Source organism: Sardina pilchardus, chromosome 5, assembly GCF_963854185.1.
Source record: "Sardina pilchardus chromosome 5, fSarPil1.1, whole genome shotgun sequence".
NCBI classification, from domain to species: Eukaryota; Metazoa; Chordata; class Actinopteri; order Clupeiformes; family Clupeidae; genus Sardina; species Sardina pilchardus.
The window spans coordinates 33,119,542-33,147,099 of record NC_084998.1 but is presented as its reverse complement, the minus strand read 5'-3'; the positions used below and the strand labels follow the sequence as shown (position 1 = coordinate 33,147,099).

Genomic DNA, 27,558 nt, shown 5'->3' with positions numbered 1-27,558 from the left:
AGAGTTAAACATAAGTATATACTTTTTATTGTCTAAATACATTTCAGGAACAAACGAAGGAACAAACAAAGGAAACACAATGAAACAGATGTAATGCACATTTTTTGGGGTTAAACACTGAAAAAAAAAAAAAAAAACAGCTGCATCATCCAATGTTGGTGGGTGTGAAGCAGCATTAACCAGAGCTAGGACTTTGCACTAAGACAGGATATAGTTCATAGGGGAGTTGAACAGACCGGGCCTCATTGATGAAATCTTTGTAAATGCAAGTTGATATTGTAAGAATATGATTAAAATGGCTATCTATAAGCCATTTCAGGGTCCTCTGTGTAAACACCAAATTCTAACCAATTAGAATTGGCATACCAGTTGTCAGTGAAACAAACAGATTTGCAGGAGGCGTTTTAGAAAATGATACATCTTGACAAAAAATATATCAAAACAAAACAAAAACACAATAAATATATAGAAGTATAAAATTGCTTTGTTTGCATTTCAAAAATGAGGCCCAGTGATTTATTTGAGAACATTAGACTTCACCATCAGAATATATCACTCAATCTCAGTCACATGACACTATCATTGCATTGTGACACACACACACACACACACACACACACACACACACACACACACACACACACACACACACACACACACACACACACACACACACACACACACACACACTTAATGTGCAATAAACTCAGGCCAAGACATCAACACCAGATACAACTAGGAGAAAAGTCTCTTCACTTCCAAGCAAAAAGGATCCATGATGGTTGGTTTACTGGATTAAACTTGATGTTACTGATGATGAAACTTGACCTGCCCACTCATAACTCTGAATTGCTTTAGGCCCAAAAGAAATTAATTTAAAAAAATTGTGAAATGATAGACAACAAACTGGGCAGTTTACATTTTTGACTGGCTTTAAATATATATAATCTATATTTCTTTTTTTTTTCAAGTTCAAGTAACAGCCCATATATCTAGTATTACAACTGTTCTGTAACTGTTTGAGGAAGACCAGAAAAGCTATTTTGATTTATTGACATAATATAGTATTTATTTGAAGTTTTATCAGGGCTACAGTGTAACATAATGCCCTATGGGCCTAAGAAAAAAACACATATTGTGACAACAATTTAGGAGTGCTGGATGTGAACTGAAAATGTGTATAGACTGAGAAAACATCTTGAATTTCAGTGTTATTCATGACGGACCTTAAAAAATGTCAGTCAAAATAATTGAGGAAAAAAAAATGAAATGCATAGATACAGAAATGTACAAATATATAACCTGTTTTAAATGCAGTCTGCACTGGTTGTCCATATATCTCAGGGTTTAAGTTCTAATAACATAAAAAAGACTCCTGAAAACTGATTAACTAATTAACGTTAGCTGAGATGAAAAGGAAGAACGACTGTGGTAATACTTGGAGTTAATGGAGCATGATTGTCACAAATAGTGTTGAACTGAGAAAAGAATAGGTGATCTACTATCCATAATGCTGGATGTGAGTATAAGGGCACGGTGTAGTATTACAGTGCGATGTGGTGCCAACCCCCTCCATACGCTCAACAAACCTCATACTGGCCCGAAGCCTGCTTAACCTCAGGAAAATACATGTAAGGGCATCTGAACACAACACATTATAACACACATCGACATGATCCTAATAGGATCATAAAGCTATGGCACCTCAATAGAGGTTTGATTAAACCCAGAAGCGAGTTAGTGGTCTGGTAAACACGGGTAAAGAGGAGTATAACGAGGGAAACGCCACCAAGAAGCACGGCTCTGCTGGACACAAGATTGTGTACCACAGCAGTGCAGCTGGTGTTCCCCTGTAGCAGTGTGTGGTCACGGCGAACGTCCTTTGCGGCTTTTTTTCTTTTTTAAGAACGAACTTTCGTTGGCATTTTCGTAAGACATGATGCCATAGTAGCTGCTAGCAACATGGACAGGATGCTAAATGCTAAAACACATAGAGAAGGCAGGAAGACCTAGCTTAGCTTCGATAGCTCTATAACCCCATCTGGGTAGACGACTGGACTTAGCTGTTCTTTCTCAACATCCTGCAGCACTGCTGAAGTCATGTCAACCTTTTTTGTTTGTTTCTTCTTAAAGGGTCCTGAAATGTGCAAGTACATCCGATTGGTCTCTGAGAAGCTCTGTCCTGGTCCTTCCAACACTTTAGAGAGTAGAGTGGGGAATGGGGTAGGGTAGGAAGAGGGCAGGCCCTCCTTAGTTTGCTTAAAGGAACAGGATGGTATCAAGTGAGTTGTACATATCCATCGAATGTGGCATGATCACACAGTCTCCTGGTCCGTGGAGTGCTCCGTTTTAGACAACGCAGGGTTCAGAGCGTGTGAGTCTGTCTGTTTGGCTGGGCAGGCCTGGGCCTAGTTGGGTTTGGGCAGCCCTGGGCCTAGTTGATACTGTGCGTGGAGATGACAGGGCAGTCCAGGTCACTCTCAGGAGATTCGCCCAGCGGAGTGAGCTCACCTCTGGTGTACTCCGCATACCATTCCTACAACACAGAAAACACGTCCATCTACATCCACACAGCACAAGACCTCCACTACTCCACTACCGTACTCCAGGAAAGCTCAAGGGTGGCTTTTTACAAGAAGCAGGGATTCATTTGCTCTCTATCTTTCCTATGCTCTTGTTATTAATGTAATGTGATGATGTGTTGACCTGGCAAGGCACATTTACATTTTGAGTGTAAACAAAGAATGTCAATTGATGTGCATTGTCCCTTTTAAATAACCAAACAAATAGAATAAATAAATACATTTTGATCGGACTATTCAGTGCTGCTATGCTATGCTTAAATATTCTTCTGCTTGTTACTACAGGAAAACATTTGTTTGTATTTAGCTCCGACATTCATTCACAACTCTTGTTACAGAAATTTCCTGTGTATTAGTCACATTGTGTATAAGCCGCAGGACAGTGTTTTATGCAAGTTAAACAAAAACATAGTAATTCCATATGAACTGCTCCCGTGTATTAACCTCATAGCTGAAGAAATGTTCAATCAATACATACTGTAAGCTGCAGCTAATAGTTAGGAAATGACGGAACCTATATCTGTGTCCTTACCTGAATCTCTTCCTGGTACATCTTCATACTGAGATCACTTTTGGTGCGTGACCGGCGTCCAAGGAAGACCACCGAGACATGCTGTAGCAAAGAATATTTGAGAAATTAACAAAAACAAACAAACAAAAAAGGTATTTTCACAAATTGTCCCCTTAAGTAGGGTTCAGACCAAAGATTCCCGACGAGACGAGCCGCGACGTTCTAAAACCTTGCGACTGCAATTCAACGTGTTTAATGCTCGACGGCTTGCGTCGGCTTGCAACTACGTGCAACTTCTAATTCACACCGCTGCAACTCAGTCTCGTCGCGTCAGGAATCTTTGGTATGAATTGAGCTTTAGAAATATAAGGTTCTATCTGACATTTTTGTTAAAATTCAATTATTGGCATATTTGTATTCTGTGACAAGTTCATACTGTGATGTGAGTTTCTTGAAGTTCTTGACATTTGACATTTTTCTGGCACAACATACATGGTCATTCATCCAACAGAAAAACTGAATCACAAATTCATAGGCAAAAACAAAAAACAAGTACAGTACACCTAATAAAATGAGTATTTGGTTACAGCCCACATCTCCATGGACTCAAATGTTTTGTATGTGTTTATCAAGACTTGAAACAATAGATTTTTAACCATAGAATAGATTTGCAGGTGAAGGACATATTGGAAATATTGAGCATTTTTTTGTAAACTATATCAGTTTTGTGCCACGAATCAGTATTACAGCTACAAATTCTAACACATACACATACAATACATGAGACACTTTTGATCCCAAAGGTGGCACAAAAGTCAAGAAAAGATTTGAGCACTGATTTGTAACCTTAGAATACACTTTAAAAGATTTGTAATATGGAATATTGGTGCAAATCATTTTCACAGGCTTTTTTGTTTGTTCTAAGTCGTGATACACACATATAAAACTCAACTTGGTTCCACAAGGCCCAACTTCAGTGTATGTATGAATGTGTATGTGTGAGTGTGTGTGTGTGTGTGTGTGTGTGTGAAACGTACCCCTCCGCGCTCCATGGCCACACACACTTGGTGGAGAGAGCTGAGGCTGGAGTTGGCCGGAGTGTGTTTGTAGAACTCCAGAGCCTGCAGTGCCTCTGCCCGGCTCACCTCTGCCTCAAACACGATGCCCTTCTCACCTGGCAACAGAGGAGGGAAGGATTCTCATTAAAACGTACTCAACGCATCACTTTACTAAACCTGTAATGTCACAATGCTACTAGATCTTTTTTAAAAATAGCCTAGTAACAGGTCAGGGACACTGAAGACACTGAAGAGAGGTACACTGAAGCCTGCCCATGCTTAAACAACTTTTGAAATACCGATGTCTGATAGGATATACTGATGTGATGCTTTTGCTAAGTTCACATCTTGCATACATGTGCAATTAAACAATGTTTAAGCTTTGAACCTTCTGGATCCTCGAGAGCTTCTTCCTGTTTGTTCTTGCGGCTGTAGTTCATTCTGAAGACAAACGCGTCGAGTATAAAGGCCACGATAATAGTCATCACAACCTATGTATGCCAAACAGACACAAAAAACTGTAATAAATGATGGTAATTATCAGTAACTAATGCAAACTAAAAAGAAGCAGTTTGCCTAGACAGATGACTCAGTTGAATTTCAACACAGCTGAACACCTTTGATTTGTTTACTCTTGAGTTTCTAAACTTGTTTACTCTTGGGCCTTTAAGAGCATCCTGTAATTTTTTTTTAATTATTATTATTTTAAATTAGTTCCATGGCTCAACCATGCAATGTGTTTTTGATAACAAAATGATGTGCTCATCAAAATAAAAGTCTCTCACCATAGTGACAATGTAGAAAGTCATAAAGTAGAGCCTGCTCCAGTGAGATGTTTGCGAGGTCACCCCTTCCTGAATGAGGATTAGAAAAAAGATCCCACAAGAAATGTAATTTAGTTTGTCACGCAAATGTTTCATTTACAATTAAAGGAATATTTCGGTATTTTACACTTCAAGCCCGTTTTCTGTATTGCCTAGCATGAAAACGAGTGTTTGACACCGAAATCTCGACGATTGAGCCTGTTTGTGGAATTTGGCAGCTTTAGTATGGAGCTCTGTATGGCTTTAACATTGCTCGCTTTGTGCATGGACTATTCTGTCCTTAAAACAAGTAACCGAGTGGTTACTGGTCTTCAACGATCTTCTATAGCAAGTTTCGCAGTGAAATTTAAATTCTGTTGTGCTATATTAGGCACATACGGTTGTGAGGTATCTGAAAAAGTACTTCCGGGATTTCGAAAATCATGATAAAAGATGACAGAAACTGTAAACTTGCCATAGAAGATCGTTGAAGACCAGTTACCACTCGGTGAGTTGCACATTTTTAAAAACGAACGTTTAGGGGTGTTTTAAGGAGAGAATAGTCCATGCACAAAGCGAGCAATGTTAAAGCCATACAGAGCTCCATTCTAAAACTGCCAAATTCCACAAACAGGCTCAATCGTCGAGTTTTCGGTGTCAAATACTCGTTTAAAGTGTAAAATACCAAAATATTCCTTTAATGAGGAGATAATGAAATTGTAAATTAAAAACTAAATGAAATTGTTATTAAAATTTGGATGACAAAACCAGTTCATCATTTCTAGCATGTTTTGCTATTCAGAGTACAACTACATGGAATCATCATCATTTTACTTTTTTTATATTTTAATATTATAGCCATTATTTTGTATATATATATAGAAATTATACTGTATACATTACATATATTCCGGATCACTCACCATGGTGATGTACCAGTTGTTCACTACAGTCAGCTCAAACAATGTGACTAAAGGGAAAAGAGGAGATAGTTGGCAGACCATGTATCCAGACTTGTGACTTATAAGTAATAAACAAAATGAACATGCTATCTACAACTGTAAGAGGCATGTGAAAATAATGCATGCATACCAAAGCTACTCAAAATATTGTTGAAGTTGTTGAGATAATAGTATCCCTCCTGCAGTACGGTCTCATTGCCAATGGTCACGTTGATCTGGCGATAGGCATCAGCTACAGTACTGGTGCTGGATAAGACAAAGAAAATGGCAGCGTCAGTCTTCCTGAAGTTTCAACAACAACAACAACAACAACAACAACAACAACAACACAGGTCTCTGACTTACTTGCAGCAGTTAGGGTACACAACGTCGGCAAAAAACTCCATCCCAACAATAGCGAAGGAGTAGTAAAAGATGATGAGGGTGAGGCCAAGACTACAGAGAGAAGAGAGAGCTGGACAGTGAGTCTCATACAGACAGCAACACGCCAGGCATATAGAGAAGAAACGCTTGAGAATGTTTAAGACTTTTTCGAGAAAATATGCTTTACCTGGCCATACGTGGAAAGAGCTCAAACATGGTGTCCAACACATTGCGATACCTCTGTTTGATTTTGAATAATCTGAAAGAAAGAAGAAGAAAAAAAGGAGCAAATCAGATTTTCAAAGCATCTATGGAGTTGGGCCGACAAATACGGTGGAAGTATACTCAAGGCTCAAACTGTTAGTAGTATAGTAGAATCAGGCTCAAGGCTTACAGTTATATAGTTTTAGCCTCAAGGCTTTTAACATTTTTGAGTTTTAGTTTTAAAATATAGAGTTGAGTTTTAAAATATAAGCAGGCTCATTGCTTACAGTAGTAAAAAGATTTAGAGAGTTTCACAATATAAAAAAGGTTTAGGCAGATATACAGTTTAAACACACTAACCGTTTACAGAGTTCTACAATTTAAACACACTCAAGGTTTTGATCGTTATACAGTTTAAACATGCTCAAGGTTTAGAGAGTTACACAGTTTAAATATGCTCAAAGTTTAGAGTTCTACAGTTTAAACACACTTAAGGTTTAGAGTGTTATACAGTCTAAACATGCTTGAATTTCAGAGAGTTATACCGTTTAAACAGGCTCAAGGCTTAGAGCGCTTTACAGTCTAAACAGGCTCCAGGCTTAATACAACAAGCAGGTTCCTGCTAATACCTCAGAAGCTGAAGAGGCCTGAGAACCACGATAAAGTAGAATGGCTCCATATTGAAGGCAAGAGCAATCAAGCCCAGAAAGGCCAACACCGTCACGGAGAAATCAAACCTGATAACGGGAAGAGATCAGTTAACTTTACATACTGTATGTGGGACAAATGTTAGGCATTTTACTGTGCGTGTTGTTTGCATGTTAGATACTCTATGCAAGGTAATGAGCGTGGGTGTGTTATGCACTGCTAGTTGCACAAACTTACAAGTTCCATCCTGAGCTGAAGTAAGCCAGTGGTCCAAGACCTGTGATCTTTAACATCACCTCAACACCATAGACTGGATATGACAAGGGGAGAATTATACAAACATTATTATTATGGCCATGTTCATGGTTATACTATATTATGCATACTGTACATGAATGGAAAATATTATAGAGACAAATGTACTTGTGAGGAAGACCACATAGCTCCAAGGGACAAATCTGGACCATGACACATCACCTGTGGTGAGAGAAAACACATGTTATGTAAAGGAAGGCCTGTTTCAGTAGACTACTTAGTTTGAGTAGTTGCTACTTGGGTCAACAAATATACCTTTTTATCCACTTTATTCATTAGTGTAGATGTAAACAGAAAAAAACTCACTGTTCAATACTGTAGTCTCAACTAATATCCATATCCCATTAACAGCAACAACAATGTCTGTTGAATGAATAAACTTGCATTAACAGATATGTTTTAACTGAATGACATCCTCACTATATACAATAAAGAAAGGAAGGGAAGATCAACAGAACATGGACTTACACATGGCAAACTGGAACGCTTTGGATTTTACGAGGAGGTTTATTCCTATTGAGCAAAACATGAAATTAGTCATAACAGGGCAAGACACATCAACACACCAAGAACAAAGAGATACACCTACACCAACAAACAAACAAACAGACATATCATAATCAGAAAGGGTAATTTCTTCTTGTTTCTGCAGACTCCTGGTGCGTCTACGGGAAGGGACCGTCTCTACAAAGCAACACAAATGTTTACTTATAAGTTTTAATGCATAGGTGCACAGCAAACTTATAAGTAAACATGGTTGTTGCTCTGGCGTTCCTCCTTCACTAGACATATCATAATCTTAGAGTGAATGAATAATTAGATGGTGATGTTAACCTTTAAAAATGAGGAAAGCTGTGTGCGGTAGTTCATCAAACCAATGTTCTCCACTCCGTCGGGCCTAAGTCAGAAATATGCATACACATGCATGCCCACGTGCACGCACACGCACACACACACACACACACACACACACACACACACACACACACACACAAATCACAAGAAGTTTTGATCACTCTAGAAGCAGCATAATCTAATTAACCAAACCCTGAATGTACTTAGATCTATTAAGACATTTCTGAAATGAAACAAGAATAATACAGAACAAGCACACAGAATACACAAGATGTCATTTGATGAAGTGTATTAATCTAAATATTCAACCACTCCACAGTTTGCTCATAATGGGCATTAAATGATGACTATGCAACCATACCTTCCATTTAAGACCAATCACTTCGTAGAACTTATAAAAGTCTTCCAAACTGAAAAAAAATAATAATAACATACAGATTTTAAAATGGGGCATCACAGTCACCATGCAAATACACACTGCACGACTTACTGACGTACCTCAACATGGAAGCTCCTGATTGGTTGAGAGCCTTGTAGGTGAGGAAGCGGTCGCGGGCGCTCATCCGGGGGCGGTAGTGGCGCATCAGCCCATCAAACTGCTTCAGGGTCACTCCGTCTGGTCTCTGTTGGGTCACAGGCGTCAGTGTAGTGCACATGTTAACTTCAGCATTCATCCAAAAGACGCCTATTCTATGCAAAACACAGATATCCATTTCTATCAATATCCAGTATTGTATATCCATTGACTGCATTAAGACCATGAAAAGAGTGTCGTCACCCTCAACGACACACAGTACATGTATCTGAGGGTAAAATCTGCTTGTTTGTTTATTTATTTGATATGGACAGTGCTCATTGATCAATCATGCATCCATCGATCATTGATTGATTACGGTACTTATTTAGCAGGTGTATCTAATCCTAATTAAACACCTGAAATGGATTTGTTGCTGCTGGCCTGAACTCACCTGTCGACTCACCAGCAGCTGAAAGGCATGCTCTACTGCAGACCTCTTGTGGAGGAGCAGGGATTTGAACTTCATCTTCTCAACACCGTTGAAAGTATCAAAGACTACGGCCAGGAGCTTTCAGGGAGAGGGAGAGGACACAGAGTTGAGATATTACCATAAAGCCACTAGGGGGCGCTGTGGTGCGTCTGGCTACAGCTTCAGTGCCCATGGGCACCCGGGTCATTTTGTGATCCCACCCTATCTCTCCCACTTACTACTATAACGTGATTATTTCTGAGATTCTGATACATTTTCAACTATGACGTGACCTATGCACAATTCCGGTTTAAAAACGCATCAGAATCTCAGAAATAATCATGTTTGCAGACACCAAGTCGAATCCCCCTCGCCACCCAACCAAAAAAAAGCTAATATTTCACACCCTCCAACTGTTACACAGCATACAGCTCACCATGTCAAATTTCAGCAAAATCATCAATCTTCTACATGCTGACTTTGTGTCGATCAGCAAGTTATGGCATTTTTATTGACAGGAATGAATGCTAATCAGCATCCATTTTCATTAGAAAATAATAATAATAATAATAATAACCCCTCACCAGGTTCATGATGAAGTACAGCTCAATGGAGAGATACACTATGAAAAAGACACAAGACCAGCGATTCCGCGAATACGCCGGCATCATGACATCTGGGAAACTGGGGAGAGACCACACCAAAACATTCCGCACTTTAAAGAATGAATCAACTCCTATTCTAGATCTAGAGACACGCTTAAGATGCTAGATGCTTAAGCCCTTACGTGATGTGAAAATATGAGGGGAAAAAAGGAAGACAAATGTTTGACTGCAATAACATTTTGCTCTTACTTGGCAGTGGTGAGCAAGACGAAGAGACTCACTATGCTGTTCTCTAAGGTTCTGAAATACTGGTGAAGAACAGAGACAGAAAAAGGGATTAGTCACCAAAACAAACATTTGAGACCACATTCAAAGTTACTTTTCATGTTTTCGAAAAAGAATGAATGCATATGAATAAGGGCTAACCAACAAGTGAACAGTCTGCTAACAGCTAACAAGACAGTAGGTAAACTACAGCAAGCCACTCTAACTTTCCAAAGGAAAGTTCAGGGACATCGAGGTAATATTGGCCTGACTGGCCACCACGAGACCCAACTACTCTCCCATAATCTTTCATGGCTTTACACATTACCAAAAATAGAACTCATTAAACACAGCATTCAGGACTGTCAGTTCACATACAGATTCTATTGCATTTGACATCGCACACATTTTCATTCCATTTTTTCTCTTGCAGTGCTTAAATGTCAAATTACTTTAAGGCTGCAACCAAACAATTTCATAGTCAATTAATCAGTCGATCAATTTTGAGATTAGTTGCTTGATTGATAAAATAGCAGGAAACACACCAAAGATATTCAGTTTAGAATCAAGGAGCATGTAAAGCTCCAAATATTCAAATATTTATTATTTCCCTAAACTCTCATAAATAAATAAATAAATAAATAACGTATCACTAAAATAGTTGCTGAATAATTTAATAGTTCACAACTAACTGATTCATCTATGTATTGTTGCATATTGTTGTATAACACCAACTTACTTGATCAGCTGGATTGTACGAGAACAGAAAGAAACCTGTGGAGGGTGAGAACAACAACATGAGAAGTGCAGTCCACGCAGGAGTCATATTTACCAGTATGGCTTCTAAAAGAAGCAGACAAGGAAGAGCAGATTTACCGAGAATGGCAAAGATCACCATGAAGAACAGAAGCAGCAGCAAAATATCAATAAAGGGAGGAAGGGACTGGAATATCTGCCGCAGGTTCCTGGAGAAACAGGTGAGAGAGGAAGTGAGTTGACAAGCAAACAAACAAACAAACAGTAAAAGTAAACACCAAACATTTATTAGAAAAATAGTTTATTTGAACTTCCATTCACTACTAATTTTGTAGAGTGATGCAGGACCACCGAATGCCTATATTTGGTATGTTTTTAAACTTTTTTCCATGTTAAAGAAACACTTCACCGTTTCACGTAATTTAATATTTTCATATTAAATTACGTTGTTCCCTTAATTAAGACGAGTTGATACAACTTTGATAGCACTTAGCTAGCCCAGTTCATTCATTAGGATCCAAAAAGAGATGAAGTTAGAAGCGACCAAACACCTCCATGTTTTCCCTGTATTAAAATAAAGTTACACGAGTAGCCACACGACCAACATCCTCACTCTTGCACTTTCAGTTTCACTTTGGAGTGAGGATATTACTGCGCCGAGTCTAAGTGCTCCCAATTGTTATTCCGCCAAACAATATACAGTAGTTATCCCTCTTACCTGCTTAGAAATGCACCACATTTTATTTTGTCTCATCATACTTGGTCGTGTGACTACTCGTGTAAATGTATTTTAATAGGGAAAACATGGAGGTGTTTGGTCGCTTCTTACTTAATCTCTGTTCGGATCCTAATGAATGAACGCATTGAAATGTGAGAGGTATGTATCAACTCGTCTTAGTTAAGGGAATAACATAGTTTAATATGAAAAACTTAAAGTGTTCCTTTAAGTAAGTAGAGTTCATCTGTGTATCTCATTCCACTTCCCTCTCACACAGCCCTCTCGTTCCTCACCTGCGCACAGCGCCACAGTAGCGACAGTCCACCAGGAATATGGGCCGCAGGGCCCGGGTCACTCTCAGATGAGAGGTCTGCCGGACCAACACCACGATGGCTTCAATGAACTGGATGAACAGGACACATGCCTGGCCACATCCAAGTGAACACAAGGAGACATGAGGGAAAGCAAAGACATTAGCACAGGACATCCCAACAAACAATCACACTAGAACTAGAACTGAATCATAGTCCTTCCTCTATACCCATATGGTAAATTTGGTGCTGTTATTGTATTCCAACCAAAACCCTGTTTGATGCTCATTGAGCTCAATGCAAATCAAACCAGCTAATGGGCTAACTGAACTAAACACCATGCCAATCTCTTGGTATGGTGAAGGGTGTGAGATGATGTGGGGCTATTTCAGTTCCAAAGATCAAAGTAACTTTATCAGGATGCATAGTATCCTGGATTCATGATATAAGTGGCCTTAAAAAATAAAAAAACTGCCTGCCCCTATGTTAACCCTACGTGTTAAATTCCCATAGGGTTACATAGGAGTGCCAATGCTTATGACCCCAGTATTTTGGGAAGAACATTTACTTTTTTATGATACATTATTCACAAAGAAAATTGGTGTCCTTAAAGGTTGGATTTTTCCTCATTTTATTACTTAAGCCATTAAAATCAATTTCCAAAAGATTCAAGCATGGGTGCCAACAATTTCAGCCATTACTCTATATATCCATATGCACCTTAACCATGGGTGTTTCACTATACCCATACCACTGAACCCCATACCATCCATTCCTTAACCACAGTCCTGTTGCTGTATCTATAATGTATGCATAACTTAACCATGGTCCTACAGTATAGCCATGTGTTTGACTGTGTCCTTACCTTAACCATGGTCCTATAGCCATGTGTTTCACTGTGTCCTTACCTTAACCATGGTCCTATAGCCATGTGTTTCACTGTGTCCTTACCTTAACCATGGTCCTATAGCCATGTGTTTGACTGTGTCCTTACCTTAACCATGGTCCTATAGCCATGTGTTTGACTGTGTCCTTACCTTAACCATGGTCCTTTTGTGCCGAATGAAGGTGTGGAAGCCAAGCCAGCGTAGTTTCATGCACAGCTCAAACGCCACCATGACCAAGGCCAGCAGCTCCAGCGTTGCGTGCACCTGAGGAACACAAGCATGCTCAGTGACAACGACCACATCACATTGCAGCGATCCCCCACGGCAACAGACTGGGCATGAGCGGGCATAGCGCTGGCCTGCTAACGGCTAGTTTATGCTCATCATTAAATACATTCACAGATACAGACAGAGCCTTCTGTTCCTTACTCTACTATATACAGTAACTCTATATAGTTAAGAGTTATTCATTCTGACGGTGCAAGTCACCAACACACACTAAAACAGAATGACATACTCTGTTACTGTGTGTGCACTAGCGTCTGGGCAAAGTCAAATGCGTGATTGTTTTTTTTATGAGTCTCTGAAGTACACAAACACGGTCATATGTTGCGATTGTCACATGCACAGGGTCAGGAAAAACTGCACCCTGACAGGAAACTCATCTTATAGAGGCAGTCATTATATAGGCAGTCCATACGATAAGGAAGCCATGACAGGCATGACTCTATGGACACTACAGTATATAGACCGTAATGACAAATATGCTCATACTCTAAAAATAATATACCCACTTAGGCTTATTCATCCTGACTTATCCATTCATGTAGACTGGCAGACTGAACATACAGCTATTTGAGTAGTCATTTGACCAGCAGATTCTGAGTAAGCTAGACACAGTTCTAACTATCCATCTTGTCTATCTACCACCCACACAATCAGGTGCATACATATACGTCCAGACGTAGAGAGGGCACGGCGGGGGCCTCGGACAGGGACAGCAGCATGAGGAGCACCGCCGTCACCAGCTCCATCAGGTAGAACAGGTGGTTGTGGGCGAACAGGTACGCACTCAGCGCACGCGGGTTTCGGGGGTGGGTGAAGAACTTGTCGTTGTTCTCGCCCTCCTGAAAAGAGACAAACAAAGAAGAAAAACAGTGTTGAAAAAGTGCTATCAACTTTATTCAATGTTTTTGATCTAACAAGAAAGTTCAGCAATTTTCACAAGTTCAAATATTTCATACCATCTGTTTGGATTGAACTTCAACTAAATTCCAAATTCCAAACATCTTTACCATTATATTTTTATGTGAATACAATACAATAATCTTAAGACTATTGTAAAAGCATGAAAAGAGAGAGATATAGAGATAGAGGTATTAGTCTCTGCATTTATGCTTAAATGTTCTTCTATTGCTGTAAGCCGCCTTGGAGAAATGCGTCTGCCAAATCAATAAATGTAAATGTTTTGGTTTACCTGTAGGTAAATGGCTGCCTCTTGATAGTTCATCTCCCAGCTCTGCTGAAGCGAAGTCTGGGTTCTTGTGTTTGGTACTCCTGGGTTTGGCATGGCGGTGTTGTTCATGATATCGTATCCACTAACTCCATCTGTAAATCCATTAAGAGCAAGAAGCACAAGGTTTCAAACACACACAAAAATCGAAACTCAACTTGTGAAACGTCCACCCCTCGACGTAACATTCCAGAGCCGGTCAGCACAGCTCATGAGGGAAGGAAACACAGCGGCTGACAAACCAAAGCGCCACTGGACACTGAAACAGCACTGATTGGCAAACAAGTGTTCCGAAACAGTGACATACCACAACACGCAAATGCCCCTAAAGAGGAAATGTGAACCGGCCACTCTTCCTCAGTTCCTTTCTTCAAGTCCTGCTGGCCACTGCTCTCCATAGCTGCATTATTTTCGGACTGTCCACGCAGACCGGACAGCAACCTGGGCACTAGCGGTTAAGTAAAGCAGCACCCTGGCTGACCATGTGTGTCACACTAGAGATTAATCATTCACAAGGGACAGTGCACAGTCTGTTCCACTCATCCTGATGAAAGGACGGAAGAGACTGGGGTCTTCTTGTATGTTGGCTGTTTTTCCATGTAATATTTCTATAACATCTCAGACATCAAGAGGTTAACAGCTTTTGTGACGTGTTAGATTTTAAGCTATTCATCATAGTTTCAACAAAAAAAGGAACACAGGCAGATGTTATTTAGACATGAAGCATGCAACTGTGCTTGGGTGTGGAGCTCTGTGCATGACTTTAAGGAAACTAAACTGAGAGAGGCTAGCCAACAATACCACCCAACAGGGTGTGAACTAACACTCGCTTCTCTGAAACCTCAAAAAGGTTTGACGACGTACAATTCAGATATTCAGTTTGACATGACCCAACAGATACATCAGTGATTATGTTACAATGAAAGTTCCATTTGACTCAGAAATAGCATAACTTCTACGAGTCAAGGCACATCACAGACAGGGCTAAAGTGAGTCATCCAATGTACAACACAGATATTTGTCACGTTTTGTAGAACAGCCAGAAACGTTCACGAGCTGACTAAACCATTACAATATTTCTTTTCACATTACTGTCTCCTGATGCCCTGATTATGCTGCAATGCATAGGCCATGTGAGATTAAATGCTCTTTAAACATATAGCATAGCCTATGCCTAACCCGTGTAGGTGCCCAGACTTACTGTATGCAACATTCTATAACTCCATTCTGATGGAGTGGCGTGACCTTATGAATGAGCAGTGTCCTGCTCCCTCCAGGACTCTAAATAAATCCTGGAAACCACATAAGCTCCTGTAAGGTCACACCTTCTTTAGGCTGGTCTGTTTGCTGTGTGCATATTTCACCCAGAGACAGTGCGGGATCATCTGATTACGTGCCTGTCGTTTATTGTGTTGTTTACCCCCAAAATGTGAAAGCTACCACAGTGCAATTCCACTGCAGTCACAGGATCTTTGTTTATTTGCCCCTCCCTGGTAGAAATATTTAGAAACCAAAAAACACAGGACCCAGTATTCTTTAATCAAGTTAGGCTAATTACAGCATAAGGGCTGGACACGCATGGCATAAAGCACAAGATCGCTACAAAAGAACAACTTTAGATGGCCAGGCTTAATGATAACGCAGGAAAGGTGGATTAAGTGCAATTTGACTCTATGATCATCCTAAAGGCCACTTCACACCGAGTCTATAAATACATCACAGCTCAGAACTTCAGGCTTCACTGCCAGAAAGACAATGAGGGAGAAACTAGTTTAAAAAAAACAGGGCAATAACCTGTGTTCATTCAATTGGGAGAATATGTGTTAGGATGACCCTTACTTCAGTACCAAACATTGTAAGTGGTTAAACACGACAACATGACACAATAACCAATAACGCTGAGCCTTTGCCTATACACTAATCCAGCGCGAACTTCATTGGGCGCAGCCATCTTCAATATCGCCATTACTGCTTGCCTGCGGAGTGTGACGAGTGACACTTGCCTGTGCTTTTCAATGAAAGTATCCTGTCAGAGAATGTCTAACAAGAGATCCTGCTCATGAAAGAAAATGTCAGATGAAGGGGAACATTGGGTAAATTATGTCAGACTGTGGCCAAAACTTACCGATGAAGGTAATTTATTAACAACATAAGGTATAAGACGTGTATTAATTACAGCTAACCTCTGCAACAGCCACCTACGGAACCAACGTGCTACTTTCTTAGCAGCCAAAAACGCAGTAATGGCGGCGCTGCGTTACTTCCGTGTTTCGCTGGATTAGTGTATAGTCAACGCAAAGTCCTTTCAGGCAGATCTCTCCACTCGGCGGCCATATTGCAATGCACTTTGGGCACTTATCGCCCGGGCATCTATTTGGGGCAGAACGGTACGTGTGCAAGGCTTCATGGCACCAACCTTGCTCCGGCAGCAAGATCAAAGCACATGATTGGCACAATGTATTCACAACATACCACATGATGCATACGGTGTATCAACGTATCGCCTTTTGGCCACGGAAGGAGTGGGATGTGTGTAGACAACTGCCATATTGGCATTACGAATTAACCCTACACATTTCTATGGAGGATTGTTGAGTGCTGGGTCTCCTCATAAGAAGGACTGGTCCAAGTGCCTTGGGGGGGGGGGGCAATCCATATTGCTACCCTGTTGCTGATACAAGCGACACAATAGAAGAGGGCAAAAAGAGGGCAAAAACACACACACACACCCTTCAGCTCACCACTACAGACAAGAGGGGAAGTGGGGTGGGGGTGCAGGATGACATGTATGGAGCACAGAGAGGTATCTGCTTAAATGCTGACACAGGAGGTCAGTTCCTGGTTCTATGTGTGCCTGTGTGTGTGTGTGTGTGTGTGTGTGTGTGTGCGTGCGTGCGTGCATGTGTGTGTGTGGTACAAAGGACAGTCCACAGTTGAAACTCCAACACAAACTGGTTTTGGCTGTAGAGTTCTACTTCAATGGTTTCACTTTCTCCTTTCCTATCAAGCAATTGCCTTGCTGTGTAGCAGTGTGTAGCCATTTAGCCAATCTGTCCATCTATCTGTCTGTCTATACAACTTTCTATCCATTATGCGCAGCATCCCTCTTTTGGCAGTCTCTAGAATGAACACAATAGGCGACTGGCATTGCGTGTAAACAAGTTTTAGTCACGTAGGCATTAACATATTCAAGCCAGATGGAAAGACACTAACATTACAAACAAAAAAAGGCAACTAACAAGCGAGTTTCTTTATATAAAGTGTGATCAGTTGTTAAGGCTCGTTCAAGTACAACTCGGGTACTTCTGACATGCATAATCTTCATCTCTTTGTAAGATGAGAAAGTATCATCGCAACCATCATCAGGAGCTGTTGTGAGTTGGCCACGATTGCGGTGAACTATGTGGCCTATCGCTGTCAGACGCCCATTACAATGAACATCAGATGACCGCAACGTCACAAACGTCAATTTATGGGTTTCGCACATGTCAAAAACATTTATCAGCAATTAATAAACAGATTATCGTCGGAAAGCAGCTGGGTACATTAACTTGAAGTAGCATACCGTTACAGAACGTGAAGCAGTGCAACTCTGCTGCCTCTGAGTGAGCGTCGGTCTACTGAGTAACGTTAGTATTGAGGGAAAAAACGGTCAAGGTACAAACTGCGGACAGTTAACAGGTTTAAAACTCCAGATAAGACGATTCTGTGCGTTCTTCATAACCCCGACAAGCAAAATAAATTAACAGTGTATAACTTACTTTCATCGGGTCTTTCAGATGCGTCGTCCGTCAGCAAACCGCTGTTTGTGTCGTCGTCCCAGGTCAAAATTAAGGGGACATCGTCGTCACCGTCAGCCATTTCACCGTTAATCAAAGTCGTTTAATCGTGATGAATAATAATAAAAATCCCTTTATTGTTCACCTCATCTATAAGGTATAATGGACAGCTAGAGCTTACCAACTAAATTAATTAATCCGCCTATATCCACTGACGCCTTTAACTTCACGTTATCCTTTTGCTAACGCTAGCTGATTTATGAAGTTTGACTTTGTTGTGAACCTGAGGTGTCAAGTTAATAATGGCTGAGAGCTAACTAATACTTGCTCCATAGGAGAGCACTTGGTCTATCGTAAACATGTCCTGCTTGGTTTGCATTAAATGTATTCAATTAGTAAAGTCGGTATGTAAAAAACCCTGACCAGCACCGCACAACGTTAACGTTGAGGTCTGCTAACTGGCTAACTTATCAGAACACTTTGCAGGAGCTTGCTAATTTCTTACCCTGGTGTCTAAATCCATGATAAAATATACATGCAATTTGAGCGTCTCTTCTCTCATGCAATAAGTTGAGTCATAAATACACTGTTACGAAGTTTCAATTTATATGAAGGGAAATATCGGCGCATTAAAATTCAGCTAACGGCGTAGCGGTATCCCAAGAGTGTACATTTTTTTTTACAGTTCACTACGACATGTCGTCAAACGTTTCGAACAAAACATGACCCACTGTCAAAGTAAAAGTTGCCAGGGGTGTACGACAAAATATTGTGTATCAAAAAGTGCATCAAACGTGACGATTTTTCACAGATCATAGTGTAAACAAATGTGAAGAGTTTTAAACCATCTTTGCTATTTTTTTTATTAACCAACGATGCATGTATCGTACAAGAAAGCTGGTGTTAGAACTAAGTGCATCTCAACTCAACGCAACTTTTGTGGTGCCCGGTGCGAGTTTACGTTGCCATGCCAATCTCATAGCAACCACAAGTTGATACTTTGCTCATATGGTAGATCTAGATATAGATAGCGTAAGTAGACCAAGACACAAGACATAAACGTGCTAAATCACCTTGAGAAAGACGCATTAGAAGAGCTAGTGGCCGACTTCAATGTAAGCTAAAAGAAAAATACAGCATTCAAGGTAAGTCCGAGCGTAATGTCACTTGTTCAGGTGCAGACTATGGTGATCAGGCTATTGGAACTTCCTGTGACATGTTGGCATTATTTTAATAGTGAATAAACTCCACTAGGGTGTTGCAACTTAAAGTAAGTGTTTGCAGTTGATAAATTGACAGACATAAATTAAATTAAATGTGTAAAGAATCTTATGCAGAATTCTATGCCTATCCTATGAGTAGCTAGGTTACAATTTCTGTTCTCATTGCATCCACTGTGACAGTTTGAACAACAACAACAACAAGGTTTTTGGAGGTAGTTAGATATCTGAATTATTCAAATTCAAGGAAACTTCCATGTATCTTGAGCATGTCTCTTTTTTGAATAGATTGTTGTCAATTTCCTTCTGCAGAATATGCTTTCCTGTGAAGGACAACAACAGCAGTCAGTCTCTTGTTCGCCATCCAAAACCAAAATCATCCGTGATGACTCCCATAAAATTGTGGACCCATCCAGGAAGAAACTGGTGTCTTTGGAAACCCAGCGTATAGCTGGTATTCTAGATGAATGCATCAGAAAAGTAGAGATGGTTGCCTTGCTTCCCATAGTCATCACCCAGCCAGGCCTGCTATCTGTTGGCATGGACACAGAGCTAAGTGAAACTTTAAGTGGTCACTGGAGGGTTGGCGAGAGATACGAGACTCTTGAGAGACAAACAGAGGACAAGCAGATCCCAGAAGCCAAAGAAAAGGCCGACGCAGCCCACGCCGTCCACTCTTCTCTCCTGGACTTGTTCCGGAAGATCCAAGCTTGTCCCACAGCTGGCAGAGCTATTACAAACCTGAGGGACCTGGGGACAGACAGGAACCAGGACCTCCAGGGGCTGACCGAGGGCCTTTGCGAGCTGAGGTCGGTCCTGCTGGAGCGTCTGCTCACCACCCCCGCCGAGGAGAGGGAGCGCATCAGCCGCATGCAGGAGATGTCCCAGCGCTACCATAGCAACCTGGAGCTGGTGGCCACCTTGGAGGCAGAGGTGGCTGCTGCCATCAAAGACAGGGATGAGGAGGTAGGAGACCAATGAGCAGCACATGTTCAATAGGTAACACTTCATGCTGGGATTCTGCTTTTACAACAGGATTCAGCACCCAGCGGAGTGGTATTAAGTGGAAGTCAGGAATGTTATAACGCGGGACACTTTAAGGGACCAAGAAGTGAAAAGCCTCAATTTACACAAGGAATGTATAACAGACAGAAGAGCACCTCTAGTCAACATTTATTGACCATTTGAGTATGTATTCGGGTAGAATCTACCTGGACACTTTTTCGGTGGATTCCCAAGTGTAGGGAAATGACAGGCAATATTGAGGAATATGAGAATGACCAATTGTCTTTCACTCTGCATGCTGCTCATTTAACCTCCCTGTCTTAAGCTTCTATCTGCGAAATGTTGCTAAATATTTCTTGCTTCCCTTCACCCTTGGCTCTCCTGATAGATCTCCAAGAAGAATCAGACCATCCGTCACCTGAAGAGCTCGCTGCACCAGATGGAAAAGATCTCTGAGGACTTTGTGGCCCGGACCCGTCAGGAGGCGGAGAAGCAGAACCTGTCGGAGCAGAAGACGTCGCACGGACGCCAGCAGGGCATGCAGCAGGACGTCAACCTGTTGAGGGTGCAGCTCAACAACCTCCTCGTGGACGACCGGGAGCTGGAGACGGGCCTACGCAAGGTGGGGAATGCCTGTGGAATGCTATGCAGGCATACAATAATAATAATAATAATAATAACTAGAAAAACAATCAGAGAGCGCAGACCTCCGCCTGTATTGTTCTTCCTAGGTTGTCATACATTTTCACCTAAACTATTCAGATCGCCACTACATGGCCATACCATGCCATTACACCATTAAGCAAAAGACATAAACAACTCTGGAATCCCAACGGTGTTACGGATCACTTTAATGGTTTCTTCCTTGGTCTGACCTTCCCTGAAAATTTCATCGAAATCCATCCATTTTTTTGAGTTATCTTGCTAACAGACAGACAGACAGACAGACAGACAGACAGACAGACAGACTCTAACCTAACCTCCTTGGCGGAGGTAATAAGCTTTATTTGTATAGCACCTTTCATACAGAGAATCCAGCTCAGTGCTTTACATTTGGAACATGTAGTGCAATGAAAGAACATGTAACACAATAACAGAAAATAGTTAGTCATTCCTCTTTGTTGCTGTGGCTGAGGCTTTGCTAACAAATGCTTAAGTGCAGAGGAAACAAAGGAATGTACAGTAGTCAGCAATCATACTAGGTCACTCCCAATTCTGTGCGATGAATGTTAATTTAACTAATTGTTTGAATGTTCATTTAATTTCTTTGTGCTGGAAAATACACACTGGAAATATACTACTGTTATTTGGATGTTTCTATTACTTTACAATTTATTTTTGTATTTACAGTGCATGAAAATGCACTGTACTGTTCTTCCAAAACTTCTTCTTCTTCTTCTTCTTCTTCTTCTTATTATTCCGCTGATCAAATTCATTTTTTCTATTCAGCTTGAACTGTTTAACTTAGAAACTTCATTCAAACGTCGCAACGTAGGTCTTAAATAGGGGAATGCTGCTAAGTATTTTTCAACTTTGCAACTTTTATACTTTTTAAACTATAAATTAAAAACTATTACAAATTTCCCCATAGACTTAACATTGGCCTCTATGACATCACAATCGGATCATTAAGCAATTAGAATCTTATGCCAGGTGGCCAGCCCCACCTGCAGCAGCTCTCTCTCTCTCTCAGGCTACATACACTGGCTCTCTTAAGACTAGACAGTTAAATTGATTACACCTGTATCTGTATCCACTACTCTCAGTGGAGAGCTGTGTCTCTCCAGTCTACAAGAATATAAGGCACATTCCATCCAACTTTCTATCCATTCATCTTCTTCAGACCATTCACTCATCCACCCATTAAACTGTCTATCAACATCTATTAAACAATCTGCCTATCAACATCCATTAAACTCTCTGTCTATCAACATTAATTAGACTATCTACATTCAACTTTTAAATGATTTACTCTGTCTCAGGCTTTAAGCACACTCTCTCTTAAGACTAGCCAGTTAAATTGATTACACCTGTATCAACTACTCTCAGAGAGCTGTATCAGTGTCTCTCTTAACAAGAATATAAGGCACATTCCATCCAACCTTCTATCCATTCATCTTCTTCAGACCATTCACTCATCCACCCATTAAACTGTCAATCAATATCTATTAAACAATCTGCCTATCAACATCCATTAAACATTCTGTCTATCAACATTAATTAGACTATCTACATACAACTTTCAAAGTATTTACTGTGGGTGCCTCTCAAGCAGCGTTTATATGTCCTACCTCGCTCCTCGATCCTCAATGATCTACATAAAGAAAGATAGAAGAAGGGCTAGACTATCCCATTGTTGCCGCTCCATCATTCTTTATGTAGATCAGTGAGGATCGAGGAGCGAGAGAGGACGCGTAAATGCTATATGAGAGGCACCTTCTGTCTCAGGCTTTAAGCATACAATCTCATTTAGACTACAGATTCTGTTTCACTACTTCCTCTGTCCACAACTGTTTCAAAATAAAGGTCCTCACTGCAATAATACACTATTAAATCATTTAACCATTGTAACTACTCAACTATTTAACTGTTCAACCATTCCAACTGTCAGTTATCAACTATGCCTCCAGTCAACTACACGAAACCTCCATGTACCTAGCAATCAACATACCAACCATTAAAATTAAGCGTTTATGACCGTTTCCATAGCAACCAACATGATTATGCTGCAGTAACCATAGACTGGTCTATATATACAGTCTATGGCAGTAACTTCTTGCTTCCTGATAGTGGCCACCATGGATACCCTAGCAACAAATGTTTCAAAATAAAAGTCCTCACTAGCAAGTTAGCTAGTTAGCATGGTTAGCATAGTTAACATTGTTAGCATAGTTAGCATTTTTAGCATAACTGCAAAAAACATCTAACTAAGTTAGCTAATCAACCTGGTTAGCATTGTTAGCAATTTTAGCATTGTTAGCATTTTTAGCATTATTGCTAGAAATCATCAGTCAAGTTAGCTAATCAACCTGGTTAGCATTGTTAGTTTAAGTTAGCATTGTTACCATAGTTAGCATTGCTAGCATAGTTAGCATTTTTAGCATAACTGCTAGAAATCATTAGCTAAGTTAGCTAATCAACCTGGTTAACACTGTGAGCATAGTTAGCATAGTTAACCTTTTTACCATTACTGCATGAAATCAGTAGCTAAGTTAACCAATCAACCTGGTTATCATTGTTACCATAGTTAACATTTTAACATGAATAGAAATCAGCAAATCAAAATGTTTCAGCTTTAAACTGTCTACCTTCACACTATCAACTCTCTGTAAACTATGCAACCACCATATTTACCCTAGCTACACCTTGGTAATATCTACATTATCTATCTATTTTTGCATTTCATGCACTGGTAATTCCTTGGAATTGCATTTCTAGTTTATTTTCCATGTGTTTCATTTGGTTAACTGTGAATTATGTTTGCCATTCATGTTTCAAGAGGAAATATAAGGTGGAGACAGAAATTGAGAACTGGATTCAGAAGTATGACGCTGACATGGGTGAAAAACAGGTATGAAATATCAGTAAGTAACACAATATGTAGGGTTATGGTTGTTTTACACAGTAAATATAACTACAGAATTATACACATATTATTAGTACATAACAGTACTTTTGTAAGTTGGTAAACATCCAGTGCCTAGTTTGGGTGCACATGCAGCATGGGTTAAGAAAAATGGCGCAGCTGATAGACTGTCAGGTTGAGCTGTCAAGGTATTGCATTGTCACTGTCACCCCAGGACAGCGAACCGTACCTTAACACTAGAACGGTCAAGTGCCGGTCAAATGACCGCTGTGACGTATTACTTCAATTTCAATTTCAATTTAATGTCGCTTATAGAGCGCCAATACATTACACATGTCTCAAGGCGCTTTACAGAGTGTTAGACATTCAAAGAGAGCCCATGAGTAACAGGGGCAAGGAAAAACTCCCTAGAATTGGAGATACATATAGGAAGAAACCTCAGACAGACCCACGACTCAAGGGCCCAACCCATCTGCCTTGGGTCAGTTACAGTACAGTCATTTGTAGTTTGAAAGTTGCAATGACAATGAACGTTCAAATAGTCCAGTGTAGGGAATAAATTGTCCATTAGTAATCCATTAGTTATTTCGGAAGGTGATGGGTCGCTGAGATCCGAGGGCCAAAGATTCAGGCAGGGAACCACAGCAGGCGATGGTAGGGCAGTCATAGGGATGGCGAAGGCAATGGCGATGGTAGGGCAGTCAGAGGGATGTGACTTCAGGTGTGATGAGGGACAGGCACAGAGATGGTTGATGGCTGGTAATGGTTTACCTCACAGGTGAGGTATAGGGGAAAGGGAAGAGAAATAGAGTGTGTTAGTATTACTGTAAGTCATATTAACTATTAATAAGTATATCAATGGTGATATAAATGGTTATACTATAGAGGGTTTACAAAACGCTTTTACACACCTCTTTTGTGGGGACAGGTGCGTAGGAATAGGTTACCCAGTTAAACCCGAAGAGGCATCCCGCACATCGTCCACCACGCATGCAAACATCCACCCACCCACCACGCACGCAACATCCACCCACCCACAATGCCCCCCCCCCAGACGAACCCACACACCACCCCTGAACCGCGCGTCTTATCTTACTTGAAGCGCCATGTTGGTTTGACCTCAAACCGCTTTGACTGGTCAAACGCCACACACTAATTTAGTCTTAGCTAATGGTGATTGTCTGCCTGATCCTGAGCTGATAACAGAATGGGTAGACAACATTAGCAAGTGGTCAGAGATTCATTAGCCTGCCAGCAGGTTGACAAGCCAAGTGTGTACACACAAAAAATGTAAAAATATAGGCACTTTTCTTGATGTTCAGTCAATTCACACACAGAGACACACACACACACACACACACACACACACACACACACACACAATTCAATAGAATGGAAAGCTTTCTGACCCCAATATGCATGTGAATTTTTCTTGTGATGTGAACCATGAAGGGGTCAATAGACATTGTAGCCTCATCCTGTAATTCTAAACACTTAATGTCTAGCGCTTACCCATGTCTTCTTGTTATGCTTTATGTGCCATTACGTGTAATAGCAGTAGCAGCACCCAGTTAAGGGCCATGTAACATAAAGCATGGGTCCACTGTTCAGTGGCAGAACTACAGTATGTTCTCTGTATGTGTGTGTGTGTGTGTGTGTGTGTGTGTGTCTGTGTGTGTGTGTGTGTGTGTGTGTGCGTGCGTGCGTGCGTGCGTGCGTGTGTGTGCGTGTGCGTGTGCGTGTGTGTGCGCGTGCGTGTGTATGTGTATGTGCGCGTGTCTCAGACGGAGTTGGAGGACATGGCGGAGGTGTTTGAGGAGGAGAAGGAGGAGCTGCGTGAGCTGGAGGAGCACTACGGCCTGCTGGAGGTGGAGTACACGCAGGTGATGGAGGAGCGGCGGCTGGAGCAGCAGCGGCAGGAGGAGGAGGAGAGGGCCAGAGAGGTGATGGGCCGCGCCGCCACCGTCATCCAGGCCTACTGGAGGGGCTTCCGCGTGCGCAAGGCCATGAGGGCAAAAGCCAAGGGCAAGAAGGGGAAGAAGGGCAAGGGCAAGAAGGGCAAATGAACCCGGGCAAAAAGAAAAATAATGATGAGGTGGCCCTTTTTATTTTGGACTCAGAGGTCATCTGGATATTTTAATTGTTTGAAAAGAAGTTGTTTAAATTAAAGCATCAACTTGTTTGATTTGAGTGCATATTGCCCTGTGTGGCCTTTTGGGGTCACTTTTGTCACTCGCTAGTATGTTTCTCTGAACTGAGAAGGTACAATTCTGTGGCAGATTTGACAGTTTCACCGTTAATGTCTTTGAAAGAGGATAAAGGGGGTCATTCGTATGCGCTGAATTAACATGTGCGACAAAATTATTACCGGTTTATAAATCAATGGAATTAATTCCCCTTCTTATTAATGTATGAGAAAGGTGATTTGCTTCAGTTGATCCTACTGTATGCACCACAATGAAGAGCTCAAGTCAGACTTTCAGTGTCTCTTTGTACTCTATACTCATGGTGTTGGACTTCTTGACCCTGTTCCTGTTCATGGAATAGAATCTCATAGAAGACTCATCACTTCAGTTGAAAGCTAAAGGCCTTCTGATCGACAGCAAAATAATTGCTTTTTAAGAATTGTAAGAGAAAGTCATCTGCAGAGATGAATTCAGAGGATGAACATAATGGACATACATTAGCACTGCCATTTTGTAATACGAGCCCACAAGCTGAGGCATTCCTAAGAACTCATCCCATTTTACAGTAAACCCTATCCAACAAAGCCTAATAAAGCTGTTATAGCATGTTGTTGTCATAGCATAATTACATTTTAGTAGTTGTTTTCTCTTAAAACAACCCAACCTTACAATCTATTATCCAAGAGTTTCAGACCTGCATTATAAAATCAGAAGACTGTTGCATTCATAAGTATTCTGCCATGTGGCTGTCCCCTTTATTTGATATTTGTAAACAATTTACAGAAACAATTGCATGACAAAGAAATGTTTTAAAGTTTTTGTGGATGTGATATACACTGTATCTACCCCATGGACCCACGCAGTATAATGGCCACTGAAAAAAAGTAGCCTTGGCTTGACCATTTGCATTCTGGTGTTCAGATCTACGGCACAGCTGGTTGGCCCCTGACAACTATTGCAGTGAAATTGAATTTTGGGTAAATGACGGTTGTGGCCATGGTCAGTGTAATACTATTAAACAGTAATATGCATGAGGTAAGGATTTTAACGAGGGCACGTCGAGACCCAAAGTGCTTGGACGAGAAGCACTCTGCCTAGCAGGAGTTAAATGGTGCTATTACGACTTAAAGGAAAGCGTTCTTGCTTTGCTTAATTGCATCTAATTGAGGGACTATGGTTTACTGGAACATTTGCCCTGGGTCAAAAATACATATTGTTTTAATGCTTAACATCCAATAGTTTGGGTGTTTCAAAACCATTAGCCTTAAGGACAGTTATTTTCTTTAAGTTCTCAAGTGTCGCCCCAATCTGATATTTCGGAGAAGCAATTTGAAGACGTCAGTCTCATTTTTCATGACATGAAAATAATAATAATTGTGTATAGACTGCTATAATATGAAGGAATGTATGCCTTATATGTAATATTTCGGTTACATGTTAT

At 40.8% G+C, this 27,558-nt stretch overlaps 2 protein-coding genes across 4 annotated transcripts; one reads left to right on the top strand and one right to left on the bottom strand.

Moving 5' to 3' along the window:
• Window positions 1-4: 4 nt before the first annotated feature.
• On the bottom strand, window positions 5-18,790 carry tpcn1 (two pore segment channel 1). Of its 3 annotated transcripts, none has more exons than XM_062537321.1 (27): window positions 18,103-18,790; window positions 14,306-14,436; window positions 13,779-13,955; window positions 12,979-13,092; window positions 11,924-12,054; window positions 11,033-11,121; window positions 10,896-10,930; window positions 10,142-10,200; window positions 9,872-9,971; window positions 9,270-9,386; window positions 8,800-8,924; window positions 8,663-8,711; window positions 8,281-8,344; window positions 7,915-7,959; window positions 7,753-7,809; window positions 7,555-7,608; window positions 7,369-7,441; window positions 7,113-7,220; window positions 6,467-6,538; window positions 6,262-6,351; window positions 6,047-6,162; window positions 5,878-5,924; window positions 4,937-5,005; window positions 4,540-4,642; window positions 4,131-4,267; window positions 3,115-3,195; window positions 5-2,536 (listed from the first exon to the last, which is right to left on the bottom strand). In XM_062537321.1, the coding sequence occupies exons 1-27, from the start codon at window positions 18,200-18,202 to the stop codon at window positions 2,435-2,437; spliced, it is 2,445 nt and encodes an 814-aa protein (XP_062393305.1). In that variant the 5' UTR covers window positions 18,203-18,790; the 3' UTR covers window positions 5-2,434. The 3 variants fall into 3 exon arrangements, with proteins under 3 accessions (XP_062393305.1, XP_062393306.1, XP_062393307.1); XM_062537322.1 differs by lacking the exon at window positions 18,103-18,790 and adding an exon at window positions 14,649-14,779; XM_062537323.1 differs by lacking the exons at window positions 5-2,536; window positions 3,115-3,195 and having other exon boundaries at window positions 4,132-4,267; window positions 4,540-4,592.
• A 305-nt stretch (window positions 18,791-19,095) lies between these two features.
• Window positions 19,096-26,116, top strand: iqcd (IQ motif containing D). The gene is made up of 5 exons (XM_062535764.1): window positions 19,096-19,265; window positions 19,653-20,306; window positions 20,734-20,967; window positions 23,845-23,916; window positions 25,716-26,116. The coding sequence occupies exons 2-5, from the start codon at window positions 19,656-19,658 to the stop codon at window positions 25,995-25,997; spliced, it is 1,239 nt and encodes a 412-aa protein (XP_062391748.1). The 5' UTR covers window positions 19,096-19,265; window positions 19,653-19,655; the 3' UTR covers window positions 25,998-26,116.
• The last annotated feature ends 1,442 nt before the right edge of the window (window positions 26,117-27,558 follow it).

Excerpts from the sequence above, each read along its gene's own strand:
- tpcn1 (XM_062537321.1), bottom strand. The coding sequence starts at position 18,202 with ATGGCTGACGGTGACGACGATGTCCCCTTAATTTTGACCTGGGACGAC. Across the intron at positions 9,972-10,141 it reads GTCTTGCTCACCACTGCCAA|TTTCCCAGATGTCATGATGC; the intron begins GTAAGAGCAAAA and ends GTCTCTCCCCAG. Across the intron at positions 5,925-6,046 it reads CAATATTTTGAGTAGCTTTG|TCACATTGTTTGAGCTGACT; the intron begins GTATGCATGCAT and ends TTTTCCCTTTAG.
- iqcd (XM_062535764.1), top strand. The coding sequence starts at position 19,656 with ATGCTTTCCTGTGAAGGACAACAACAGCAGTCAGTCTCTTGTTCGCCA. Across the intron at positions 20,307-20,733 it reads TCAAAGACAGGGATGAGGAG|ATCTCCAAGAAGAATCAGAC; the intron begins GTAGGAGACCAA and ends CTCTCCTGATAG. Across the intron at positions 20,968-23,844 it reads TGGAGACGGGCCTACGCAAG|AGGAAATATAAGGTGGAGAC; the intron begins GTGGGGAATGCC and ends TCATGTTTCAAG.